The following is a 25,474-nucleotide window of genomic DNA, read 5'->3' as shown; positions in this document are numbered from 1 at the left end:
GGAGTCTCATTAAAAACGCCCCAAAATCAAAAACTCCAAGCTCGATTATGGGATTGAATACGGGGCAATAAGGGGCAGTTTGGGGGCAGGCCAAGGCAGGGCAATAAAGTTTCCTATCCCTTTTTTGAATGTCGATGGATGTCGTTGTCTTGGGGCTTCATTATTAAAATGTGCTCGTAAAATATGAGAAATAATTGCAATTATTGAATTTCCCCTCGTTTTGCTTTTGTTAACAAGAGCCGCAAACGATATATAGCCAAGCCAAGCAGACAGACCAACTCACAACTAAGGACATTCAAAACTCCATCTATGGTGCGCCCACGCGGTATTCTCTTACCACAGAGACGTGCACAGACAGACGTTTTAGCCATGGCCAAAAGAATCATGGCCAAAGAGCTAAAGAGCTACAGCTAGAGCTAGAGAGTTGTCTGAGTTGATACTACTACCACGTTTGCCACGTTCGGACTCGAGCAGGTATGCCAGTTAACATTTGGATCTTTTTGGGCTTTGCTTTAGTTCTTGGCTTGGACTCTCTGGTTGTTGTTTGTCAGACTCATTTGAATGCAGTTACTATTTATGTTTTATGCTAAAAGGGGCCAACAAGTCCGCCACAATCCATGAGAATGAGAGATAACACGCAACCAAGTTGGCCCTCCCTCTCAGTCTTTCTCTTGTTGTTCCTTTAAATGGGGCTCCAAAATGCAATTTAAAATGTTCTGTCCCTCTTATTGTCCTTTTGGCATAGCCAGAAGAGATTTCAACTCATCTTTGAATGAAAAGGGTTCCTTCTTCCTTCGATCTTTAATGTTGTTTACCTTGTTGTATATACATATATATTTTTTTTTTTAACTCAACCTCATAACCAACACTCCAGAGGGGTTAATCTGATCTTTTAGGTAAATATTCAACCATCCATCCATTTGACAGTGGAGTGAAGCATGAAGGCAAAAGTGTTATTGTTGGTCACTTTGATGTTAAAACATTTCTTATTGACTGATCCCAGGGTTCATAAATCAATCCAAAACTCATTTGACCAGACCAGACCAGGCATCTTCTTCGAATCTGAGTTTCCCCATTCGACCATATCTGAGCAGCAATTTAACCAAGTGCCACGATATTAAGAAATGTATTAGACTCTATAGAATTTATGAGTCTAATTCTTAAACTCTAAAGTCACCGGCGAATGCCATAAAGGGTGTTAAGGCGGAATATGAATTGCAATACATATTATGCATTCCATTTCCGTTAGCCAACAGTCACAGTAACAATATGGCATGGCCAAAAGCAATTTGAAAATTGTATCAAATTTCCAACATTATGCCATGGCGACAAAATGCAGCTGCAACAAACGATTCGCTCCATTTCCACGCTATGCTGGCCATCATCATTATCATCATCATCATCATCATCATCATCATCATCATCATCATCATCATCTTGATGATCATTTTCCTTATAGCATATAGAAACCACATTCATTGTCGCACAAAGCAAAGCATTGGGGCAATTTCTTTGGCTTTCATAAAAGGAAATCGAGCATAGAAGTTAGGCCAAAACAAAAAAAAAAAAAAAAAGAAACCCCAATCTAACCACAATTCAACGCATTATCCATTTAGGTTGTCGTCTTTGGCGAATCAACTTGAATTTGAAACTCACTCTGTATTTGTATTAGATTTATGAATTACTTCTTTTTTCATCGGTCGTGCTTATATCTCTATTTTATCCTAAAAAGCTGTGAAACCAAATTTATATCTTAATTTTAAAAATTTAAAGTAACAGTTCCAATATAAAACAAAAAAAAAAACTTTAAAGGTGTCAAATGCTTTGTTACAATTCCTCCATTGACTATTTACTATATACATAAGTTGGCTGAATATGAATTGAGTTAACGTAAGTTGTATTCCAATTAAAAATATAAAACAAGAAACGTTTTTATTTTTCAAAGAAAATAAATTACAAATTGGTAATTTTTCTAAAAACAAATCATAACGTCATGGAGTTTTTAGCTGATACCATAATATATTATGGCTATTGTTCAGTTATGCTTCTTAATTTTTTGCCTTGTGTCATTTTGACTTTGATTTTGAAGGCATTGCATTTGGGAAATCTTGAGTCGTAAGTAGCTAGTTAAAGACATTTCAAATACAAGTTAATAGCTGATGAAATTGACTGGCCATCGATAGGAGGCTCAATGTCAGCATTTTCAACAAAGACAACTACAACAACAACAACAATTTTGTGACATTTGCATCGTTAGAAGGAGTCAGAAATGAACAACAACAGACGGCGACATGTTTTGGCCTCTATGCTTGCCTCTTGTTGTTGCTTCATTAAACGAAATGAAACTGTTGCCTGGTTAATAAGGCAAATGCCAGTCAAGTCAATCAGCAGCCCCAGCAGCAGGAGTAGATGGAAAAGTTATCCAAATGCCGTTGCCATTGCCATTGCCATTGCCGTTTGATTCGTTGTCTGCTCCTTTCTTCCCCTCAGGTTGCCTTCTTTGCCGCCTTCTCATGATCATCATCAGTCTCCTTCTGCATTTTCTTCCGCTCCCCCTACTTCTTTTACCTCTTCCATCTTCTTTTACTGCTGCTGCTGTTGCTTTCAAAGCTAACCAAACCGGTCAAAATTAACCTACTTAGCTGCTTACAACCAGCTGCCATGGCCTTTCCTTTGGACTTCCAAATAAACCCCAAAAAAAATATATGTTTAAAATTGAGTAGGAAAAAGCAACAATAACAACAGCAACAAATCTTTTGTACGTGCCACAAAAGAACACAAACAATATGTACATATGATGAAAATGAAGATGCAGATGCAAAGAGATTGTTTTCACCCAGTCAATCTTCAAGTCAAATGTCACACGCAAGTTTTGTTTTTTTGTTTTTTTTTTTTTTTGGTAATTTAACCACGCCCAGGAACAGCAATAGCAAAGCCACCCCACCATACTCCGCCCCCTCCTTTGGGATTTATTTTCGGATTTAACCGCAATGAAAATTTAAAATTGAAAATGCTGCAGAGAAAACCGCAATCAAATCCGACTCCAAGTCCAAGTCAAAGTAGGAAAATCGTCATTTTGTGTGAATCTCTTGGCATCACTCTCCAGCGGCGATTGTCCATTGACCAAGGTTAATTGATTATCATGGCATGGGGCCGGTCCATTTGGTTGGCGCTGATGGCGTTGCTGGCCAATTTGCCAACCCGAAACCCCTCCTCTTCTTTGTGATTATAACCGTGTCCATGACCATGGCGCAAATGAAGATCAACAACTCGCTCGGCGGTCGTCTTTTTGCCGCCGCCACCTCCTCCTCCTCCTCCTCCTGCCGATCTGGTCTTAATCCTCCAAATCCTTAACCGCAATGACAAGCGTCACGAGATCAAAGCATAAAAACCAAATTAGAAGGCGAAAACTTGGTCGCAAACCCAATTGCAATTGCATTCTTGCTGCTGCTGTTGCCCCTTCCTGGTTATGACCCTATCCTGGCCTAGCCCCTCCTTCTCTTCCATCATTTTAGATGTTGCAGATGTTCTTGTTGTTTCTGTTGCTGTTACTGCTGCTGCTGCTGCATCTTGCCTAACAAGATTTGTGTTTCATTTGTGTTGCTGCCGCTTTTGGTAGCACCTAGAGTAAAACTTGCTACCCTCCTTGCCGCGATGAGCGCATCTGTTGCTGCTGCTGCAACTTGGCATTGGCTTCATTTTTACGTTCGTTTCGTTTCGTTTTCGTGTCTTTGGGATCTGGTCTGGTCTTGGCCCAACCTGGCCTGGTCTGGTCTGGCCTGGTCTGGCCTGGTCTGGTCTGTGACATTAAGGCCGCGTCCAGCCAAACACTAGAAAATCAAGTGATTACTGTCTGGCATCACGAGTAATGAAACGTGACTCAAATCGTAGTTAAACACCCCAAAAAGAATCCCAGAATTTGGCTTTGGATTCATCTCCAACAGGCAACGGCACACACACACACACACGCAAGAAAGAAAAAACAACAATTAGAACACAGACTGAACACAAAAATAAAAAAAAAAAAACCTTGTGGTTAATGATGGAACTTGGCTGGAAGGTGGTAACATCGAGTTGGATAGATAGATGGATGGCTAAAATGGCCAACTGCGATGCTAACATCATCAATGTCGGGCCATGTCAGCCATTTGGTTGTAATGTCGTCGTTGGTCGATTTTAATGGTTAACCATTTTGCAACGAGCGAAAAGATATCGAATTGCTTGCTTGGCATAGAGACTGAAATGAGACACCTATGGGTAGGATAGATAGCAAAAGTTGTTACTCTGCCCTACAGGTGGTTAATAAATATTTACCCACCATTTGGCCCAGAACGACATTAAAAATATCTACTTATTTCTATGAGAAAATCTATGAAAATAATGAACCAAAATCTAATCTATGAAGATGGATCCTTAGCTGTCGTTGTTCGAACATTAAATTGGCTCATTTATGGACATTGCCTTTAATTTTTGACTCTCCCAAGTGCTAGCTCATCGAGAAAATAGTTCTTCCTCTACACTGACTACAAGGATTTGGCCATTAAATTGCCTAATGCTAGAATGTACATAGATACATATATATATATACATATGTGTACTTTTTAATGTTTTTCAACTTCTTTTCAAATACTGAGCCCTAAAAAAAAAAAACCAAAACAAATTACGTGCTCTTCATAATTTTGTTATTTTCATTGAATCTGAAAACTGTGAATCAATTATAAATGCCCCTGAAGTTTGATGTCTAAAACAAATTAATATCATGCTTTTACAAGATGCCTGTTGAATAATTAACTACACAGTCATCCTGGAGAACACACACACACACACACATCCGTGGCTAACATATTTGCCTAATTGAATGGGACAGGCTAATCTAAAACGGGCTTCAGAGGTTTAGATGTCTTTAGGAATCCAACTAAGCGGCTAAGATCTTTGCTACAAATGGCCATTTCCATATCCGTTGTATTCGCATGAGATCATGCCATTTTTTTCAAAAGGGGATTTACATATGAAAGAAGGAGAACAAAAACGAAATAAAATACGACTACGTTGCACACAATTGTGTGTGGGCATTGGATTTTCTTAGGGGTTGGGGGAGGGCAGTGGAAAAGTCAGCCCAACCAGTCAGCCAGCGAGCCAGCGAGCAAGCCATCTATCCATATAGCCGTTAGGGCAAATGCAAATCTCTGTAAACTTGCCCTGTCCACGCCCAAACTGCATGGCGGCGGCCATATGTGCTCTGTTTACTCATGCAAAGATGACACCGCTATAGTAACAGCAACAGCCAAAGCAACACCAGGCTAAGTTACAGACCTCAGATCGTTGAGTTATATCTACACACACACACACACACACACACACTCACACAGAAGTAGGGAAAAGACATCCAGTAAGAGACAGACACGATCTGGTGTTTGAAATATTGTTAGCTTTTGGCTTGCTGCTTCTGCCGCCCACCGTTTTCGGACAACAATGGCCATGATCACGGACCTGGGACAAGAGGACAATTGTATAATACTTTGCTTGTGCAGCAAAAAGGACCACAAGGGGATACAAGTCCTCCTGTCAAATAGGCCAAATCAAACATTTTAAAACAAGTTGAGAATTATAACTTCAGAGTTTACTTCAAAATGTTTCATTTTTAAAGCTTTGCTTGGAATTTAGTTTTAGATTTTTATGTTTCTTTGATCGATCTTTAAAAATCACATTTGTTTCAAGTTTGAAATGATAGAAAAATGGTAATAGGCATTGTCCATCCCTTTGGCCTACGCCACTGATGCTGCAGCAGCTGCCTTTAGTACTAGAATATAGGAGCTTCTTTTAACTACGAGGCAAATACATGACATTAAGCACACAGCACACAGCACACAGAGGCCTCAAAATGGAAAATTGCCATGCATAACATTTTTCCGCCTCGTCCTCCTACTCCTTCTCCTTCTCCTTCACCTGATCCTCATCTTTATGCTCCTCCACCCTTTTCTCCTCGTTATTTTTTGTGTGATTTCTTGTTGCCTTTTTTTTTTTTTTTGGTTTATTATAAAGAGTTGCAAAGTGGTCAGTTGGTTTTCCTCCAAGTGGAAAGGGGCAACAATTTATGCGGAGCGAACGCAATTCAGTTTCCTTTTTTTTTCTTCTTCTTTTTCTCTCTAGCACTCTTGCTGGGAAGATCTGCTGGCGATTATATGGATGCAAATCGCTTGCGCTTTGCCTAAGTTTTTCTTATCGAATTTTCTTGTATTTTCCCTCCCCATTACTTGTTTGCTATTTTGCAGTTTGCCGTTAGAATGGAATGTGGCGGAAATTGTTGTGGCAATCGTTTCCAGTTGTTTGTGTTAAATTATGATTGAGTTGGGCCAGTTAGGGTTAGGCTAATATTAGCTTTGGCTTATTTCACATTAGATGAGGTTGCGATAATTTCGTGTTTACAAGTTGGAGTTCAAGTTGAAAAGTTTCACGTTCTGGTCAATTGACTTTCACTATGGCACAACGCCCGCACGGCTTGCCAAACTCCACTCCACAATCCTCCTCCTCCTCCTCCTTCTCTTCTGTGTGTTTGGTTATGCCCACTAATTGCGATGGTCCTCGACGGAATGGTTAATGACTTTCGACTTGGCTTATCTTAACAGTGTTTGACTTTGCATGGAAGCAGGGCAACATGTTTTGCTAAACACCCCATAAAATCCATCACCACTCCCCTCCCTTCTCTTTGTATATCCCCTCACAGTGTTGCCTCTCTTCTGTTCTTGTGTGGAACGTGTCGTGTGTCATTAAGTAACGGTAATTTAGCAATGTTTTGTTTTATTTCTCTTTTTTTTTATAGTCAACTTTACATAGTCCAAATGCGGGCTTACCTCCATAAGTTGGCCATTTTCTTTATTATGGCCAAATTGAAAAAGAATTTTTATCTATACATGCATAAACACATAAACTCACACACACACACACACACACACACACACACACACACACACACACATACATACACACACGACTCACAAAAAATAAAACAACTTAAGACACAAACTTGGCCAACTCATTTATCAAAATTTATATGCTTCTCTTGATGTATATGTCTATTAGGTACTACCAACCTATAAATCGTTTTCTTTATATACAGCTCATTAACCTGCTTTACACATTTCGCTTTACTTTCAGTTTCCCTTTCTCTCACATTTTACTTTTTTGCGAACGCGTTCGAAATTAAATACAGGTAAATTCCAAAAAAATACAAAAAAAAAAAAAAAAACGCTACAACGAAAACTAATTTATTCTTCATATTCGCATTAACAAAATTTCAATTTCATTTTGGCAAAAAATTTTGCTTTCATTCTATGCTTGGTCAAAACTTAATTAATATATTCAAAAGACTAATACCCTGCATTTAAAGCTTAGTTAGTGGGCGACTCTGAAGAGATCAATTTAGGTCTTGAGAGTAAACTTTCATCGAAATTAAGATCTTTCTTTCTGAGAAGTATATGAGAATCGATGCTTTTTGTTTTAACAATTCTTTGTTGAATAATTGATTTATGTTACTGAGAGATAAAAGACTAAAAATCATGTGATAATTGTTTAAAGAAGATTTATTTAGATATGACAAAGCTTTGTTCTTGTTTTAGATTATACATATTGCCTTCCGCATAAAAAATGATTGGGGAGGACTAGGCTAACCCATGCTTAATTGGTGAGCTTTTAATGATACGAATATTTCATTTAAATTATCGCCTTATTATCCAAAAATTCTCTACTAGATTATAATCAAAAATATTGTTCTTATAAATGAATGATGATAAAAATGAATTCCCTAATAAATTAAACTAAATCAATTCTTAAGTCCCATAAAGTAAATCCATTCTAAAGTCCCATGAAGAGAAACCTCTCTAGTTGTTTTAGTTTCATTGGAAATATTTTAAGAAAATAATTGTTTTGTGACAAAATGAATAGTGTGTAGACTGTATTTCCTCGATGGCCAATTGAATGTCTCATATCTTATTTTTTGGTGGGAATTGAGACGTAAAGGTTATTCTTTTTTTGACTGATGACTTTCGTTCAAATGCATATTTTCCCTATTCATTTGGGCTTAAACCTCTTACAAATATTCTTAACTTATTTCATATTCATCTTTATATATTTTGTTGATTTTTTATAAGTTTTATGTGGTATATTTAGGCCCAAATAAAGAAATGGTTTGAAAAAAAAATTCTAAAAATAAGAAAACTTGAAATAATAAATATTGATCTGATGCGTATATCAATAAGAAGATTAAAACACAGAGAGATTTAAGAACGAAGCAGCAGAAGAAACAGACAAATGATAACTTTTATTATACCCTTTATAAGGGTATAAAATATGATAAATTTAAGGAGACGAACAGATAGACAGACAGGGAGTAGGTCCATTAGCAGCAAAAACACGATTTTTTTTTTGGTTTTTTTTTCTTGCACTTCCATCTTTAATACAGTTCACCTCAAGCCAAGTTCAGTTTCGATCGGCTGCGATCAGTTGTTGGGTTTAGTTCGTTAGTTCTTGTTCGCTTTCACCGAAAAACTCCTTTTATTTATATGAATTCTCTGCATGTCGGGCACGTTTGCACGAATTGTTGAAACAGACTGACATTTGGCAACATGTATCCCGTGAATATAACAAGAACAACAACAACAGCAACAACAACATACATACTTACATACGAGGCAGATGAGAAGAAGAAGAAGAAGAAGAAGAAAATAAACCACAACCACTAACAACAAAACCAACATGCGCCAAGTGTTAAATAAATTTCAAAGAGAATGAGAGCCAAAGTGAATTAGGTACTATCGACACCAATAGACGAGGCTGCACAGTGGTAAAAAAGCCGACTAAAATGTTTGACAAAGCAAACACTTGCATCAACTTGCTACTTATGCACACTGTGACATCGTAGAGTCCAGCTCCGCATCAGGAGCAAGAGCTGTACACGTACACGAATATGGCCACGATCTTTTGTCCAACTACCCAAAACGATGACGACCAGGAGAGAGAGAGAGAGCAAGAGAGAGATCAGGCCGATGGAGCTGGCCAGGCCGTGAGTGGCATGTGAATGTAAATGTGAATGAGAATGAGTCGCTGCCGCCAAAGAAAAAATTGGTACACAGGGGCAGGTCTCGTCTAGCATGGCAATGGCAATGGCAATGGCAATGGCCATGGCAATGGGTCTTGGCAAAGCCAAGCTGGTCTATGGGGCAGATTGTCTTAGGTCGTGCCATCAACTGGTGTGCATAATAAACAAAAAGACAAAACAAAAAAAAAAACAAAAGCAACAAAACCCAACTTAAAAAAACATCAACAACAACAACAAATGTTGTCGCTGCAAAAGAAATGAAAATGAAAAGTTCTCAAGCGACACAATACAAATACAGAGAAAATCTTTTGACAAAGCACCTCGAAAAAGATTTAAGAGGGGGAGGGGAATAGACACACATACACAACACACACACACACATGCATAATGAGCATTTTGGGTTAGGTCAAATTGTTGTTGTTGTTGTTGTTGTTGCTCCAGTTGGAAACTCCACCAAGCAATTAGAGTTGAAAACAAAAGAAACCAAAACAACGAAAAAAAAAAAAAAAACAAAATTAGGCCAAAAGGATGGTATGCTAGCTAATGGAAAATAGAGACTTGTGGAAGAGAGATAGCGAGAGGGGAATAAACAATGACTTTCAATTTATCTAGGGAAAATTTGGTTACTTAGATATCGATAAGCCATTAACATAAATGCTTGTATTTCTCATCTAATGCTGACCGCAAAAACTTATTTGCTTAAGTGACAATTGAGAACCATGAAAGGAGATACATAGAGAAAGAGAGAGAGAGAGAGAGAGACGGAGACAGAAAGAAAAGGGGGGTAGAGGTAGAACCACAGATGCCGAGCAGATGCCATCATTGAAACTGGTTCTGATTTTGGGCAAAAGCCAAGTTAACCGGCTTTAGCATCTGCAACACTTCAAGTTGTTGTGCTGCATCCAACGAAGGGGAAACTGCCAACAACAACAACAACAACAACAACAACAACAACAACAACAACTTGGTGTTGGCAAAATGCCAAACTAAACGCCACCCAAATTAATATCCGGCTTAGTCTGACCCACATCCAATGTAGAAATTTTTATAGCCCAGTACCGGAGATTTGCATAGATTCTATGCTGCTGCCGCTGCTGACTGCCTGCCGTTGATGTTGTCTGTTGTTGCATCAGTAACCATTTCTTTTGACATGGTCCAATCGCCACTGGCGACATTGTTGTCAGCTGCTTACGCCGCTCTAGTCCGCTCGACTCTCTAAGGAGTGTGTGTGTGTGTAGAACTTGGCCTACTTCCATATGACCGCTTTTGGTGCTGATGCAGTCAGTTGAGTGTCAGTTATTGTCGTCAATGGTAAGCCAAGAAAGCCGCACTCAGCCAGAGAGAGAGAGAGAGAAGAGTGAGGTGAGGTAGAAGTTAAAAAAGAGAAAGACCCAACGGATGGGCAACAACAACGCACTTTCCCATCATCAATCGAAAAAAAAAAAAAAACACAAAAAAAAATTGTCTTTTTTCAAACACTTGCCAGTGTGTGCCTCCTTCAACTGGGCCAAGTGGTTTAACTTCAAAGTGATTAGGACTCCAGACACTTGAATCTAAGCCAAGAAAGTTAGCCATTGTTGGTATTGGTATAAAGAAGCTTAAACATCCTTTCGATGTGATTTCTTACTGTGCCAGTCCCAAGGGATGCCATTGATGTTGTCCATCATTGTCATTGCTTCATTGCATTCAATAAAAACTAAAAAAAAAAACAAAAAAGAAACCTCTGCAAAAGCCACAAGCCGCGCTGTTAGGCGCTGTTAATGCGACAGACGTGGATCATGATGAAGCGGGGCTTTTGTTTGGCATTGGCATTGGCATTCCTTTGCGTCATTAACATGCAGCGTCGTGAGAGCAAGAAGTTGGCAAACGCAAATAAAGTGCAGCATAATCAGTTAAGCATCATCATCATCATCATAATAATAATGAACATGACTAATGGCAATAGCTGAGCATATTCTATTCCTTGTCGGCCTTATCCTAAGTACGTGCGTTTGGTAATAATGCGGTTTGACCTTTTTGCCATCTGCATTGTCGGCCAGATGCAAAAAAGAAGAAGGCGATGAAAAAAAAAAATCAAATCAAAAGGTTCTCGCTCTCTCTCTCTAACTATCGCTGCCCATTCACCTAGTCCCCCCAATAATTTATCAAACACTCTTCACTTCACTTTGGTTTGTGTAACTGAGTCGCTGGCATTACTGGGTCCACTTGCTTTAAGCTGTTTTACCTCTATTCTTGATTTCCTTTGCCATGTTCTAGCACGCGGGGCTTATCTCAGTTGAGTCTATCGCTCTCTCTCTCTCTCTCGCACACTCTTTCTCACTGTCTTAACCAGGTCAACTAACGGCAACATCCGCAAGCTGTTAAAGCCAACTTAAACAAATAACACTTATTCATTCAGACTCACCATCATCTCGCTTGCTCGCTATCTCTCTCTCTCTCTCTCTCTTGCTTACCTGGCGTCTCTATCGCTCTCATTTAGCCCGCATCAACATCATCCCAACGGATCTCCTCGCTTCTTTCTGCAATTTACGCACAAACAAAAGCAGTTAAAATAGACACATAGAAGAAAAGCTTTCTTTCTTTTAGTACAATTTGTTTAAGTTTCATTGAGCAGCGGCGGATTAATATGTTCGATAATGATCAATAATTGATCAATAAATGCTGCGCTTTCTAAGCTGATTTCGCCTAATGGCCTTAAAATTGAAAGAAAATTATCTAAGATCTATTTGTCTTTCTCCCTCTCTCTCCCTCTCTCTATCAGTCTCTCTAAAATATTTGTAAAGTTCGTTGTTTAAGTCTTTTGTTTTCCCTTCTTAGCAACATGTTGCCAAGATGTTTTTTTGTTGGTTTTTTCGGCAACATAATGACAATTTAACTTAATGGCATGCCATCAATAGACACACAGAAACGACTATGGACTGTACACAGTGAGATTCCCCGTTTCTCTACTCTCCTCTCATCCACCACAGTCATCACGGTATCCATTGCGTGTCTCTGTTTATTTTTTTTCTAAATGAAAAGTGTTTAATGTGCATGTGTGTGTGTGTGTGTTCAAATCACTCACAACAACATTCTCTAGAACATAAAACGCTAAACCACCCCACCACATACAAAAGATGCGCAATCATTTCGCATGCAAACTGGCAACTAGCTTGGTATCCAATTTCTGACAATGGCCAAAAGAGATGCCACTATTAGACACCATGTATGTATGTATGTATGTAGCAGCAGGTGAACGTCACGTGCTCAGCTTGGCTTGCTGGTGGTGTTGGTGGTGGTGGTGCAGCAGCTTTTGCATAACTTTTAATTAAATGCTGTTCTTAAAATTGCAATTGCTAAAATGAACCACAATAGGCCACTTAAACACAGCAGGCGTTGAACGCAGAGAGAGAGAGAGAGAGAGAGAGAGCAAGCGAGAAAGGGAGGGGTATGAGGAAGTTAACCGCATTTGCTTATCTACCTTGGGTTTTTAAGGTACCATTATCATCATCATCATCATCATCATCATGTATGTATGCCAGCAAATTGGTCATCTGGTAGATATTCTCCCATTGCTAGTACTGTTGCTCTTACTGTTCCTCCTTCTCCTTTTCCCCTCGTCTCATCTTGTCTGCTAGTTTCTTTTGCTTTTGCCTCGCTTAGCTTTACTTGGCGCATTCAATTATTTCCATGTCCTTACCGGTCATGTCGTGCTATGGCACAAGATTTTGCATTTTTAAAAATAGGCCGGCTTCTTCTTTTAAATTGCAAATATTTTTAATGAGGCATCCGATCCAAGCGTAGCAACATTTGCCTGATCATGGTGAATGTCTAGCGCCAGCAAGAACCAACATCATTCAACATCCATTTACCACCTTCCAGATGCAGATGCATCTCGAACTCTATCTTACTCGGCAAAGTGTCAGTCTGCTTGTAATGAGCGATGCTTGTATCTAAAAATACATATGTAGTCAGATATATGTATATTATGCAGGTATATCTACCTATAACAAATCGGTAGCATAAGTAAAAATGACATTGGTCATGTCATAGGCGGAGGGAGAGGACGGGCTCTGAATACAATTTAAATGTATGTAAATATTTACATGACAGCATTTTTTGTTTTTTTGCAGACTTCTCACGATCACTGATCCACTGATCATGATGCCAACAAAATGAGCATTGATAAAGTCTTATTCTGAGTGGTTTTGATGTTTGACTTCTTGCGGAAAATGCTATTTTATTAAAAGTTAGAAGAAAATCAAAGACACCATTGTCGCTGTTGGTGAGAGAAAGAGTGTATGGAGAGGCATGACACAATTTGTGGAGTCAACGTCGAAATGTCTGAATTCATATGGCTCGATTATAGTCTTGGGTATTTTTTATGAGCTGTAGTTAAATACTTAAATGAACGGCTTAGTGGCAACTTTGTTTTCATTTTCTTTTTGCCTTTGTTGTTTTTTTTTTTGTTTTTGTTTCGTTGTCGGTGTCATTGCTGCATTCCAGGTGTATATTTTTCGCTTTCTTTATCTCTTTTCTTCTGTCGCTGTAAATGCTAATTCCTTGAGACATCATCTTTGGTCATGCAGTGGGTCTATCCCATCCTACCTAAACCCCATTCCACATCATTCTAGGATTGCAATTGCAATTGCAATTAATTGTGGCTTCTTCAAGCCTGCCCTCATCATCATCATCATCATCAACATCATCATCACAGTGATGATCGTGATGATGATGAAGTTGATGTTCTCATAATTGCCATAAATCATGCAAGGCTTCAAGTTGAACGTTCAAGTTAGTAGTTGGTAGTTGGCATACCGCGTCAGTTTGAAGAATTGTCCAGCAATGTTATCCACACTACCTCTCTGACTCCTCGCCTGTTTGGCCCCTATCCCATCTATCGTTGTGTTTAGAGTGTAGCTTGAAGATGAACTTCAGCTTTACACATTCCGCCGCTCTAATGACTCCTGTTCTTTGTTGCCTAACTGCCCCTCCTTCTCCTCAGGCTTGGCCCTCCTCTCTCTCTCGCGGTGTATCTCCATTCCGATTTCCAATGGCTAATGGCTTTTGTAGCATCACTTCCGCGTAGCCATAGCCATTGATGAAAGCCAATGAAGTTAAAGTTGGTGCCCAACTTCCAAGAACTTGACTTGGTTCGATGGAAATCGGTAAAGTCAAAACATGCCTCCTGACAATGAGCGATTGATTGGCCAACTGCCAAAATAAGCAGCGGTAGTGCCAGTGCCAGCAACTCCAACTCCAACTCCAACTCCGACTCCAACACCAACTCTTTTGAACTGCCAGCTCCATTTGCATCCTGATACGCATCTGGTGCACCAACAGTACAAACTAAGAAAAGCAAAAGAAAAGAAAAGACAAGAGAAGAAAAAAAAAGTAACAAATTTCCAACATTCTGTAGAAGAATTTATGAAATGTTTTCAACCAGAGGCCAGCTCCAGCTTCAGTTGAAGCCCCGGTTCCCAACCAACTGGGCACAACCACACCCGTTTTTCCCTCTCTCTCTCTATCTCTCTCTCTCTCTCTCTCTCTCTCTATCTCTCCTACAGCTGCTCTTCTCTGTTCGCATAATCTCGAGTCTGTATCGCGGACTTGAAAACTTTCAAATAACTCTCCTCCTGGACCATGCACATATATATATACATATATATATATCTATCTATATATAAGAACATATGTATATATATATATTTATACATATATATGTATAATGGAACAACCTTGAAGCTGGAGCTAACTCTAGTTGAAAACGCTATAGCTATCATGTGATAGCCAACGCCAACTTGTTATGCAATAAATTTCCGGTTCTAACCGAAAACAACAACAAGAAAAGTTAAAAAAATAGAGAAAAAGGGGGATGGGGGATGGGGGATGGGGTAGGCGGGTAAGCAACCATTTTTCGCATAGCCATCCTCTATTCATCTGTTCCATTCGTTTAAGCCTTTCTCCTTCTTCTAAAAGCCACACACTTTCCGGGCTTAAAAGTTCCGTTTAGATTTGCTAGATCATCGGCTGTGCTTTTCATTTTATATGAAATGCTTAGCAAATTTCAACACAAAAAAAAAAAAAGCGAAAAAAAAAAACAAGCAAGTGCCAAGACACCAAGATCAAGTCCAAAACCGGGCAGGCACCTGTGCTCGCCAATATCATTTAGCCTGATTCGCAGAAGTTGTTTTTCTTAATATACCCTGTTGGTGTTGTTGCTGCTGTTGTTGTTGTAGCAAAGCGATTAAAAAGTGCAAAAGTAATTGACTTAGAACTGGATCAAATGAATGAGTGACTGAATGAGTGAATGCCAGAGATAGTTAGTTTAATCCAAAATACAATTTCCACTTGAATATATGTATGTATATAAGTAGAGGGTATCTTTAAGTCTGCAAAAGACGCCCTCATCTTGGCGTTTGTTTCCCCATTCTCTTGAACTTGTTTTCTCTGTTGAGAGACAGAGGCTCTCATTTTAAGTGGGTGTCAACTTTGAAATTAGTAACGGTATTTAATAGATACACACACATGCATACATACATGCATAGATGCTAATAGATGGGCGCTCCTGTTTCAGCTTCAGCTGCAGTGCAAGTTTGTTTCCTAAGTCTTTTGTTTTTCGTTTCGGTTTTGGTTTTTCTATTTTTTTAATTGTAAATGGCAATTTAATGTATTTTGCAAGTATCTTTTTTTGATATGATTAAATGTGTGTATAGATGATGAAACTGGTTCATGTCCATCAACTGCGATATTCATTATAAAATGCCTGCCAATCTGTCAGGTGCAGAAACTCATGACACTTTTCTGACTCTTGGACTCTCTAGACTCTCTATGTATATATATGTATCTGCCAGAGTCCATTGGCTGTGTTCCATTTAATTTCTTTAAAGTGTTTTTCCCCCACCATTAGCCACCAACTATCCCTCTCTCTCTCTCTCTCTCACTCGACTACTTTGTATCTTTTTTACTCTTGTGATGTTTTTTTTTTTTTTAATTATAACTTTTAATATTTTTGTTTGAAAGCTCGAACGCAACGCACACACGATGCACGATGCCAGCAAAAGAGATCGAGTTCGAGTTGGGAATGAGAATGGGAATGGGAATAAGAAGCCAACAACAAGAGAATGGTTAGGGGATATGGGAATGGATCTAGGAGTAGTAGCAGCAGCAACATTGGAGCCAAGGCATCTGGTTGTTGGCAACCATTGTTCGATAGCAATTATTGTTTCTTCGCACTTCTATTGCAGAAGAGGAAGACAAGGAATGAGGCCTAAAAGATATGGTGAATCTTGGTAGACTTATACACACGCATGGCAGGTGCTTCAACTTCGCTCGGTTGCACGTTTCGCATCTTTAAGCTGCGATGATTGAAAATTACATAATTGCAAACACACACACACACATACAGAAATATAGAAAATTAAAAGAGAGGGCCACCAGCTGAGTGGTTCTATCACTCACACACACACACACACACACACACACACACACACACACACAAGTCGCGTGTTGTGACAACAAATTGCAAAAATGAAAAGGCCTTCATTTCCGCCGGCTCAGGGACTCTGAGAGTTGATCGAGTGGACGCGTGAAATGCCGCACAGCTCACCAAAAGTTGTCAGACAATCCCGACATCCGTTCGAGTGGATATCCCTTGCCCCGATGCCTCCTTTACCCTCCCTTTACGCTCTCTCTCTCTCTTCATCTTTTTTTGTCTCTCTTTCTTTCATGCACTTAATGTTTACATTTGGCATCGACTCTCTAGTCTCTAGCTTTCAAGTGATATTTGCGGCTAAAAAAGCTAAGCAAATCCACGAAGAACTCACAAAGAGTTAGCTAGAATTAATATAAGTAAATGCTATTCCAAGTACCAAGGATCGTGTGCACTTGACCAAATGCCAAAGGGGAGAGGCGGTGCCAGAGGAAGGTGTTCTGAAGGTGAATTGAAAATGCATGCCACTGACTCGGCAAATGACTATTCACACAACAAATGTGTGTTAAAGACGAAGGATGGATATTTGTTGGGGAGATCAGGCATGGAATGGGGGGGAGGTGGGGGGGAGCTATGGTAATTGTTTGTTTAACTGAATATGGTGAAATCGATTTTCATGCAATACGTCTCATTGATGGAAACAAAAATTTGGAATATCATTGTGAATTCTGAATATGTACATAAGTAAGTGCAAATGAATCACTCATGATTAGTTTAGTTTTATTCGAGTGGAATATAATTTTTCTTAATATTCTCAATTTAGAATTAGGCCAACACTTTCTGTACTCAATTTCGATTGAAATGTCAATTATTTTACTATTTGAAACTAATTGTAAGATCGAAAGGCTTTTCAACTTGTTTTCGCTTTTCAAAATTTGTTAGTGGTTTTTAAAACTCATTTAATTCGAATTCCAACGAATGAAAATTCATTGAAAAACTATTGAAAACATTTATGTATGTTGTATTATTTGAGTTTATTTGCTTTTTATTGGCAATCATACAAAAAATTCCATCAACATTTCAATTGAGAACAATCGTAAACAAGAATAGGTCAATTACATTTCCAGCTAAGAATGATTCTAAATCAGAATAATAAACAAATAGTTTTAAGAAGTGTTGTTTAAACGTATTAATAGGAACATTGGGAAACACTTTTCATACCCTTGACTAATTTTGAATCCAATGTCATAGAAAGCCAAAACCGTTCCTAAATCTCATTACAAAGAAATCATTTGCAAATGGAAACGTAAACAGACCTTTATATATGTACATATATGTATGTTAAAGGGCTCAAAAGGTAATGAAAACTTAATAGGGGAAATTGATAATTATATTGTACTTAGTCATCAGTTCAGTTTTGTAAACAAATCCGTCTTGAAGGTACAGCAAATCAATATAATATCTCTTCTTTCTTAAACAAATCGCTCTACATTTCTAGCTTTTAGATTTTGTTATAATTTGTCTAGAATTTTGCTTATATTTATTACTAATATTCCTAATTCTTTACTGCATTCAATGTGCAGAATGACTAAATGGACTCTATAGTCATTTATACTCAATACTCAACGCATATTCACATTTCTAAAAAGACTGACGGGCAGAAATTCAACGCAATTGGCATGACCAATTATTTGGCATTTATCTGCCTACGACTTCCCTTGGTCTCCAACTATAGTTCCTTCTCCACCTCGTCGTCGTCTCCTCCATTCGCTTCATCTCGTTCATCAACCATCTGTTTTGTTGCTTCTTTTGTCTGTCTTCGGTGTGGGCTAATTGGTTATACATTTACATATATGTATTAATAAATGAAGGAGTATCCATAACTGATTCGCTTGTTTGCCTGTCATAATTAAACCACAAGAATAATGAAATAAGAAATTAACCGAAAGCGAAAACTATAATCTTCTTGGTTGTTGGCCATTGTTTGGCTGTCTTTTTTTTTTTTTTTTTTTGGTTATTATTTTGTCACATTGGCAACGCTCTCAAAAAAAAGTTGAAAGAAAATAAAAAGAAACGAAAAGAAAAGTTGCCTCTAGCATTATACATACACTTTTTTTTTTATTCATTATGTACATCTTCTTTCTCGTTTCATTTCTCCACTCTTTTTTTAATAGACTTAATTGCATATTATTACTTTCACTGGTTGTAGTAGTAGCTTTTTTTTTTTTTGCTGTTCATATACAAGCATAGATGGTTCCGTTGATATATATATATATACATAGGTATTATCTAGTTTTAATGGTGTGGACATGTGTCGTCTGTTCCGCTTTCATGGAGAATTCATTACCTTTTGCCTTAGCTTTTTAATCTTTAGTTTCTAAATTCTATCTTCTGGGCTCAATCTTCTTCTGCTTGTTTATCTACTTCTCTGTTTGCTCTCGTTCCAACTGTTGACTGACCTTTGAAGGTTTCCCATTGCCGATCTAATGATGATCATGTAGTATCTATAGTATATAGTAGGGAGTCATCTTTTGGCTTCTTTCTCTTTTTATGTGTTGTTGTACTGTGCTTATGATGGCATTGGCATTGGCATTCACTTGGTTGTAATTAGAGACAGCAAAGCGAAAGAAAAAAAAACAGAGGGAGAAAAAGAAAAGAAAAAGAGGAAGTAAGCGTGCCTAATGATAACCTTTTGCCGTTGCCGTTGCTGCTGCTGCTGCTGCTGCTGCTGCGGCTTCTTCATCATCATGGCCCCATACAAACCAATCTGGCAGAGGGCCCCCAAAGCCAAAAGAACAGAACCAAAATGAAAGCAAACCCCCAGCCCATTTGGCCATTGCCCATTTGCCCATTGCCCATTGCCCATTCCCCTGTCCATACCTACAATTTTCATGATTGCTGGTTTGCCCAGTACATCCAAGTACGCGCCACTGGCCACACTGCCCACTCTCCTCGAAGAGCCAGAGAGCGAGAAAGAGATCTTCACATCTGATGATAATGATGACTTTGGTTTGGCTTGGTTTTCGGTTTATAGTTTGGGATTGGCTTTGGCTGTTTTTTCGTTTTTGGATTGCTTTCGCATTTACCGGGATACTTGGATTTTTTTTGTCTTTCTCGTTTATCTGCAACATGCATTAATGTTATTGATTGAGTGGGTCGAGCACAAGTGGCATAGGCATCCCAACTATTATCTAGTTCCATGATGGCGCCACCACTTGACAGTGGTTGACTCATATGAAGAAGAAACGAATGACCTTCAGTCAATGGGGAATGCGAATGATCATAAGGAAATTGGAATGGAAGATGATAACTGCCCCGCATTGCTAATACCATTATCACTGTAATTATGCAACTCCACTCCATCAACTGGTGCTACCTTCCATCTTGTAACCATTCCCACAAATTAGAAATGGCCAAGGACGTAGCATTGAATTGGATGTGGCAGTAACCAAAAATAAACTTCATTTGGGCTATAAATAAAATGCCATCGTGAGTTGGCAATTCACAAGAGAATCGCACATAAAAAAAAAAAAGAATGGGAACGCCACTTGCACTTGCCCAAGTAGTCGGAGTCGTAGTCGTAGTCCTCCTCATCGTCATCAAATCCAGACCAAGTGCGTTTATCAGCTGCGATCTGTTGAATCTGTTTGGCTCGATTCACTTTGGTTCTTGTTGCTGTTTCTGTTTTATCCCATGTAATTGGCCTTACCTTGGCTTGTTTTCTCCTCTTTTTTTTCTCTTGTTAAATTCAAACGCATTTCATTAGCGATTTGAAACTGGGACTGGTGCTCCTGGCCAGGGATTGGTTTTGGTATTGGAATTGGGATTGGGATTGTTGTTGGCCAGAGTCTCAAATGCAGATTGTGCAATTGAAGCAAACACGAACATGCTGCTAAAATCACAACATCAGCCACCAACAATCTTAAATAAGACCAACAAACAATATCAAAAAAGTTCTTCAAAGTTTAATGTTCGATATCAATATACCCTTTGCACCATTTTTTTGATAGATAAATTCAAAATTTCGATTTTTTTTTCGTCGAAAAAATATTAGAATTATTTAGTTTTTAGAAAAATGAACAAAAATTTAAGCAATTTTTGTGCTAATTTTTTCAATATGAATTCTGTGAAACTTGTTAAGATTTTCGATTTAGTTTATAGTTATGGCATCCTTTACGTTTTATGTGGGAGGACGGGGAGGTAGTAAAGGGGAACAGAGCATTAAACCAGAGCATTGCAAAGCAAATACCATAGAAGTGGACAGAATACAGCTCCCGTGACGATGCTGGGTGGTTACAAGCAAGAGCAACAGCACAGGCAACAACAAAAAAAAACCAAGAACCAACTGGCAAGTTGCAACTTGCAACTGGCAACTGGCAACTGGTGTCGTGCTCTCAAGATCATGCTATACATTCCGCTGTCTTTGCCACCTATTTCATACTGAAGTAGTACATTTGTTGTCGCTGTTGTTGGCTTGTTGCTGTTGCTGTTGTTGTCGCTGATGTTGCCGATGTTGCTGTTTGCCGTGCAATTGGACACACCGGCAACAAACACAAACTGTGAGCAACTGGTAAAACTAGGCATGCTCAATTCGATGCGCAATTCAAAGTTCCAGACCTGGTTGTTTTTTTTTTTTTGTAGTTTTGCGGACAACTGTTGTGGCATAGAGTTAATATTGTTAGTAATAGCCACGTTTCGTTTCGTTGTTCTTGTTGTTGTTGTTGCTGTTGAAACCCTTCTGCATATAGTTAATTGCCAGGTTTCAGTTTTCTTCTGTAGTTCTGACAAAACAAAACAAATTGAATTCAATATGTAAATACTTGTATCCATTTTTTTTCATTTTAAGGGCGTTTAAAAGACCATAAATTCATACAATGTCTTAAAGATGGTAAGAAGGGGCCTAACTACATGTTTCGGACATGCCATAACTTCCGCCTGTCTCCTACAGAATTTAGGAGATGTGTGAAGGAGAGATGGGAGTAAATTATTCAAAATGAATCAATAATTGCAAGTGAATGAAAAATGTTTGAATGGCAATTGATCGTTAATATGAATGAATTGGCAAAAAAAAAAAAAAAAAAACAATTTTAACATAGACAATTTCGCTTTTTCTCTTTTGACTTGAAGTTTTTGGAGGAGTTACTCCAACGTCTGGGTCAAGCCATGTCAAGTGTGAGTGTGTGTGTGTGTGTGTTTGGGGAGGGAGGGGTTGAGCAATCTTCAAGGAAACCAACATCATCTCCATCATCATCACCAGCAGCAGCAGCAGCAACAACAACAACAACATTATGATCATCATCGTCATCCGCGTTTGGGGTCAAACGCCAGACACAAATTGACTATCAGGCAATCCACAAAAGCAATTTGCTGCATGCTCCAATGGAAACCACAAGAATGCTGCCGACGCTGGCAGAGATTGGAATTGGAATTGGAAACGGGGCCGTTAGAATTTCTAACCGCAGATCGTCGTAGTCTTCGTAGTCTTCAACGTCGTCAATAAAAGTAGTCAGCGGTAGCAAGTGGAACGCACTCAGGTGGCTCCTCCTGTATTCCTCTAACTATTTCTCTTATTCTCTTTCTCTCTGTCTCTCTTTATGTATCTTTCTTTTTCGCTACCATTTGCCTTTCATCGTATTGTAATTTTGTACCCCACGCCCTGACCAGGCAACCCAAACTCTTGGCTCATTAATGCCCTAACAAATGCACTCCATGTGGATGTGGATGTGGATGTGGATGTCGATGTGGCTGTGAGCCAACGAACTTCTTCCATGGTTGGGCCACTCTTCTCTTGGGGGTTTAAGGCACAACGTTTTTTATTGGTTCGGCTGGTTCTGTTGGCTTGGCGTTTAGTTAAGCGTGTAATGGGCCAAGCTGAGAGCGGAAGTAGCAGCAGCAACTTTATTTCTGAAAAACGCTGTCAGCACTTAGCAATTAACGTATACACTATAGTAAATGCAATGCACTAAAACAAAACACACAAAAAAGTACAGCAAAAAAAGATGAAAAAACCCAAAAAGAACTGAAAAATATTAACCAAAAACTAAACATTTAACATTTGATTTGTGGCATTTGGTGACCCCGACGACGCGCGCTTGTTCTTCTTCTACCAAATTATTCACAGTGTAGAGAGTGTGGAGCGGGTTGAAGCTTTCTCCGACCAACATTAAACCTCTTTTCTGCTCTCTTTCTTTTCTTTTTTGCAGTTCTCTCTCACTCACACACACACACACACGAAAACTCTCTTGTGCTTGTGGTTTTCTCCTCGCAAACCAAAGTTGTGCGATGAAAACGATGCATTCGACAACGAACAACAGAAGAATACACACAGCAGCCATCCCCATGCGCTTGTTGATGATCTCGGCCCTGGTGGGTCTACTGGTGGCCTTGCCCGGCCAGGCAGCAGCCCGCATGGCCTTCGAGAAGTTGACAGATTTCGATTTCGCTGGAACCACCTACTACAGCGTTAAGAATCTATCGTTGTACGAGTGCCAGGGATGGTGCCGAGAGGAGGCCGATTGCCAGGCAGCTGCATTCAGTTTTGTGGTGAATCCATTGTCCCCCTCGCAAGAGACCCACTGTCAGTTGCAGAACGATTCGTCGGCGGCCAATCCATCGGCGGCCCCACAGCGTTCAGCCAATATGTATTATATGGTAAAATTGCAATTGCGCAGCGAGAATGTTTGCCATCGTCCGTGGTCGTTTGAGCGTGTTCCCAACAAGGTGATACGCGGATTGGACAATGCCCTCATCTATACCAGCACTAAGGAGGCTTGTCTGTCGGCCTGTCTCAATGAGAAGCGTTTCATTTGCCGTTCGGTGGAATATGATTACAATAACATGAAATGCGTGCTAAGCGATTCGGATAGACGCAGTTCGGGTCAATTTGTTCAACTGGTTGATGCCCAGGGTACCGATTACTTTGAGAATCTATGCTTGAAGCCCACTCAGGCCTGTAAGAACACACGCACATTTGCCAATGCTCGCATGGGTGTGTCCGAGGAGAAAGTGGCCCAATATGTGGGACTCCATTACTATACCGACAAGGAATTGCAAGTGACATCGGAATCGGCCTGTCGTCTGGCATGTGAAATCGAATCGGAATTCCTGTGCCGCTCCTTCTTGTATTTGGGTCAACCACAGGGTGCTCAATACAATTGCCGGCTATATCACTTGGATCACAAGACTCTGCCCGATGGACCATCGACCTATTTGAATCATGAGCGTCCTCTTATCGATCATGGTGAACCAATTGGACAGTATTTCGAGAATCAATGTGAGAAATCCGCTGCCGGAGGCTCATTGCCGGGCACACAAGACAAGGTGGATACAGGAACTCTGCCCGTTAGTCTGGACACTATTGAGGATCCTAATCTAACGAATCTGACGCGTAACGATGTCAACTGCGACAAGACTGGCACTTGCTATGATGGTAAGATTTGACATTTGATTAATGTGGTTAGTCGAGCTTAAGATTTTTCTCCTCCATAGTCTCTGTTCATTGCAAGGACACACGTATTGCAGTGCAAGTGAGAACCAATAAACCATTCAATGGACGCATCTATGCCTTGGGTCGCTCGGAGACTTGTAATATTGATGTTATCAACTCGGATGCCTTCCGTCTCGATTTGACCATGGCTGGACAGGATTGTAACACCCAGAGTGTGGTAAGAATAGCGCACAAGGCTCCACTACCAAGAGTTTCATTTAATTTTTTTTTTTTTGTAGACTGGCGTTTACTCGAACACGGTTGTCCTGCAACATCATAGTGTCGTCATGACCAAGGCTGATAAGATCTACAAGGTCAAATGTACTTATGACATGAGCTCCAAGAACATCACATTCGGCATGATGCCCATCCGCGATCCTGAAATGATTCACATCAACTCATCGCCCGAGGCCCCACCACCAAGGATTCGCATTCTGGATACACGTCAACGTGAAGTGGAGACAGTGCGCATTGGCGATCGCCTCAATTTCCGCATCGAGATACCAGAAGACAGTGAGTACTAACATTATTCTGATGATATGAGTCTATGTCTAAGGTGACTTTCCTTCCAATAGCTCCCTACGGTATCTTTGCCCGGTCCTGTGTCGCCATGGCCAAGGATGCACGCACCAGCTTCAAAATCATCGATGACGACGGCTGTCCCACCGATCCCATCATCTTCCCCGGTTTCACTGCCGATGGCAATGCATTGCAATCGACCTATGAGGCATTCCGTTTCACCGAAAGCTATGGCGTCATATTCCAATGTAATGTCAAATACTGCCTGGGTCCTTGCGAGCCAGCTGTGTGTGAATGGAATGCAGAATCCTTCGAATCATTGGGCAGAAGGCGTCGTCGTTCCATCGAGAGGTAATCCCACGCAATGTCTCTTGAAAGTTTTAAACATTTTTCTTACTTTCTATTTTCTTGTATTTTAGTAATGAGACTAAGAGCGAGGATGATATGAACATCTCACAGGAAATTCTGGTCTTGGACTTTGGTGATGAGAAGAGAGAATTCTTCAAGGCAGATCCCAGCACAGATTTTGCCAAAGGTACAGTACAGTTGTTGCATAGAAACTGAGCATGCACAGACATGATCTAATCGTTTTTTATTTTGATCGTTTTGCAGACAAAACTGTCACCATTATCGAGCCATGCCCCACAAAGACATCTGTGCTGGCACTGGCTGTCACTTGTGCATTGATGATCCTGCTCTACATCTCTACCTTGTTCTGCTACTACATGAAGAAGTGGATGCAGCCCCACAAGATTGTAGCATAAGGACTCGTAATGAAGAATTCAATCTTGAATGAAGAAGACGATTATAACACAGAAGAAGAAGAAAAGAAAACAAAACAGAGAATAGACCACAAAATTGTCACTCACACACATACACACACACAAATACATATCCACATACACACACACACACACACGAGCATATCCATTAAGCACTTGCTCTCTCATTCTAGCTACGCACT

At 39.7% G+C, this 25,474-nt stretch overlaps 1 protein-coding gene across 1 annotated transcript; it reads left to right on the top strand.

Moving 5' to 3' along the window:
• The first annotated feature begins 7,161 nt into the window (after positions 1 to 7,161).
• On the top strand, positions 7,162 to 25,350 carry LOC6649153. The gene is made up of 7 exons (XM_002071672.4): positions 7,162 to 7,210; positions 22,709 to 23,934; positions 23,994 to 24,169; positions 24,231 to 24,504; positions 24,567 to 24,861; positions 24,930 to 25,045; positions 25,123 to 25,350. Exons 2-7 carry the CDS (start codon positions 22,788 to 22,790, stop codon positions 25,272 to 25,274), a joined length of 2,160 nt encoding a protein of 719 aa, XP_002071708.2. The 5' UTR covers positions 7,162 to 7,210; positions 22,709 to 22,787; the 3' UTR covers positions 25,275 to 25,350.
• Positions 25,351 to 25,474: the final 124 nt, after the last annotated feature.

This window comes from Drosophila willistoni, assembly GCF_018902025.1.
Source record: "Drosophila willistoni isolate 14030-0811.24 chromosome XL unlocalized genomic scaffold, UCI_dwil_1.1 Seg141, whole genome shotgun sequence".
Classification (NCBI taxonomy): domain Eukaryota; kingdom Metazoa; phylum Arthropoda; class Insecta; order Diptera; family Drosophilidae; genus Drosophila; species Drosophila willistoni.
The sequence above is the reverse complement of the archived record's forward strand: the minus strand, read 5'-3'. Positions and strand labels throughout refer to the sequence as shown.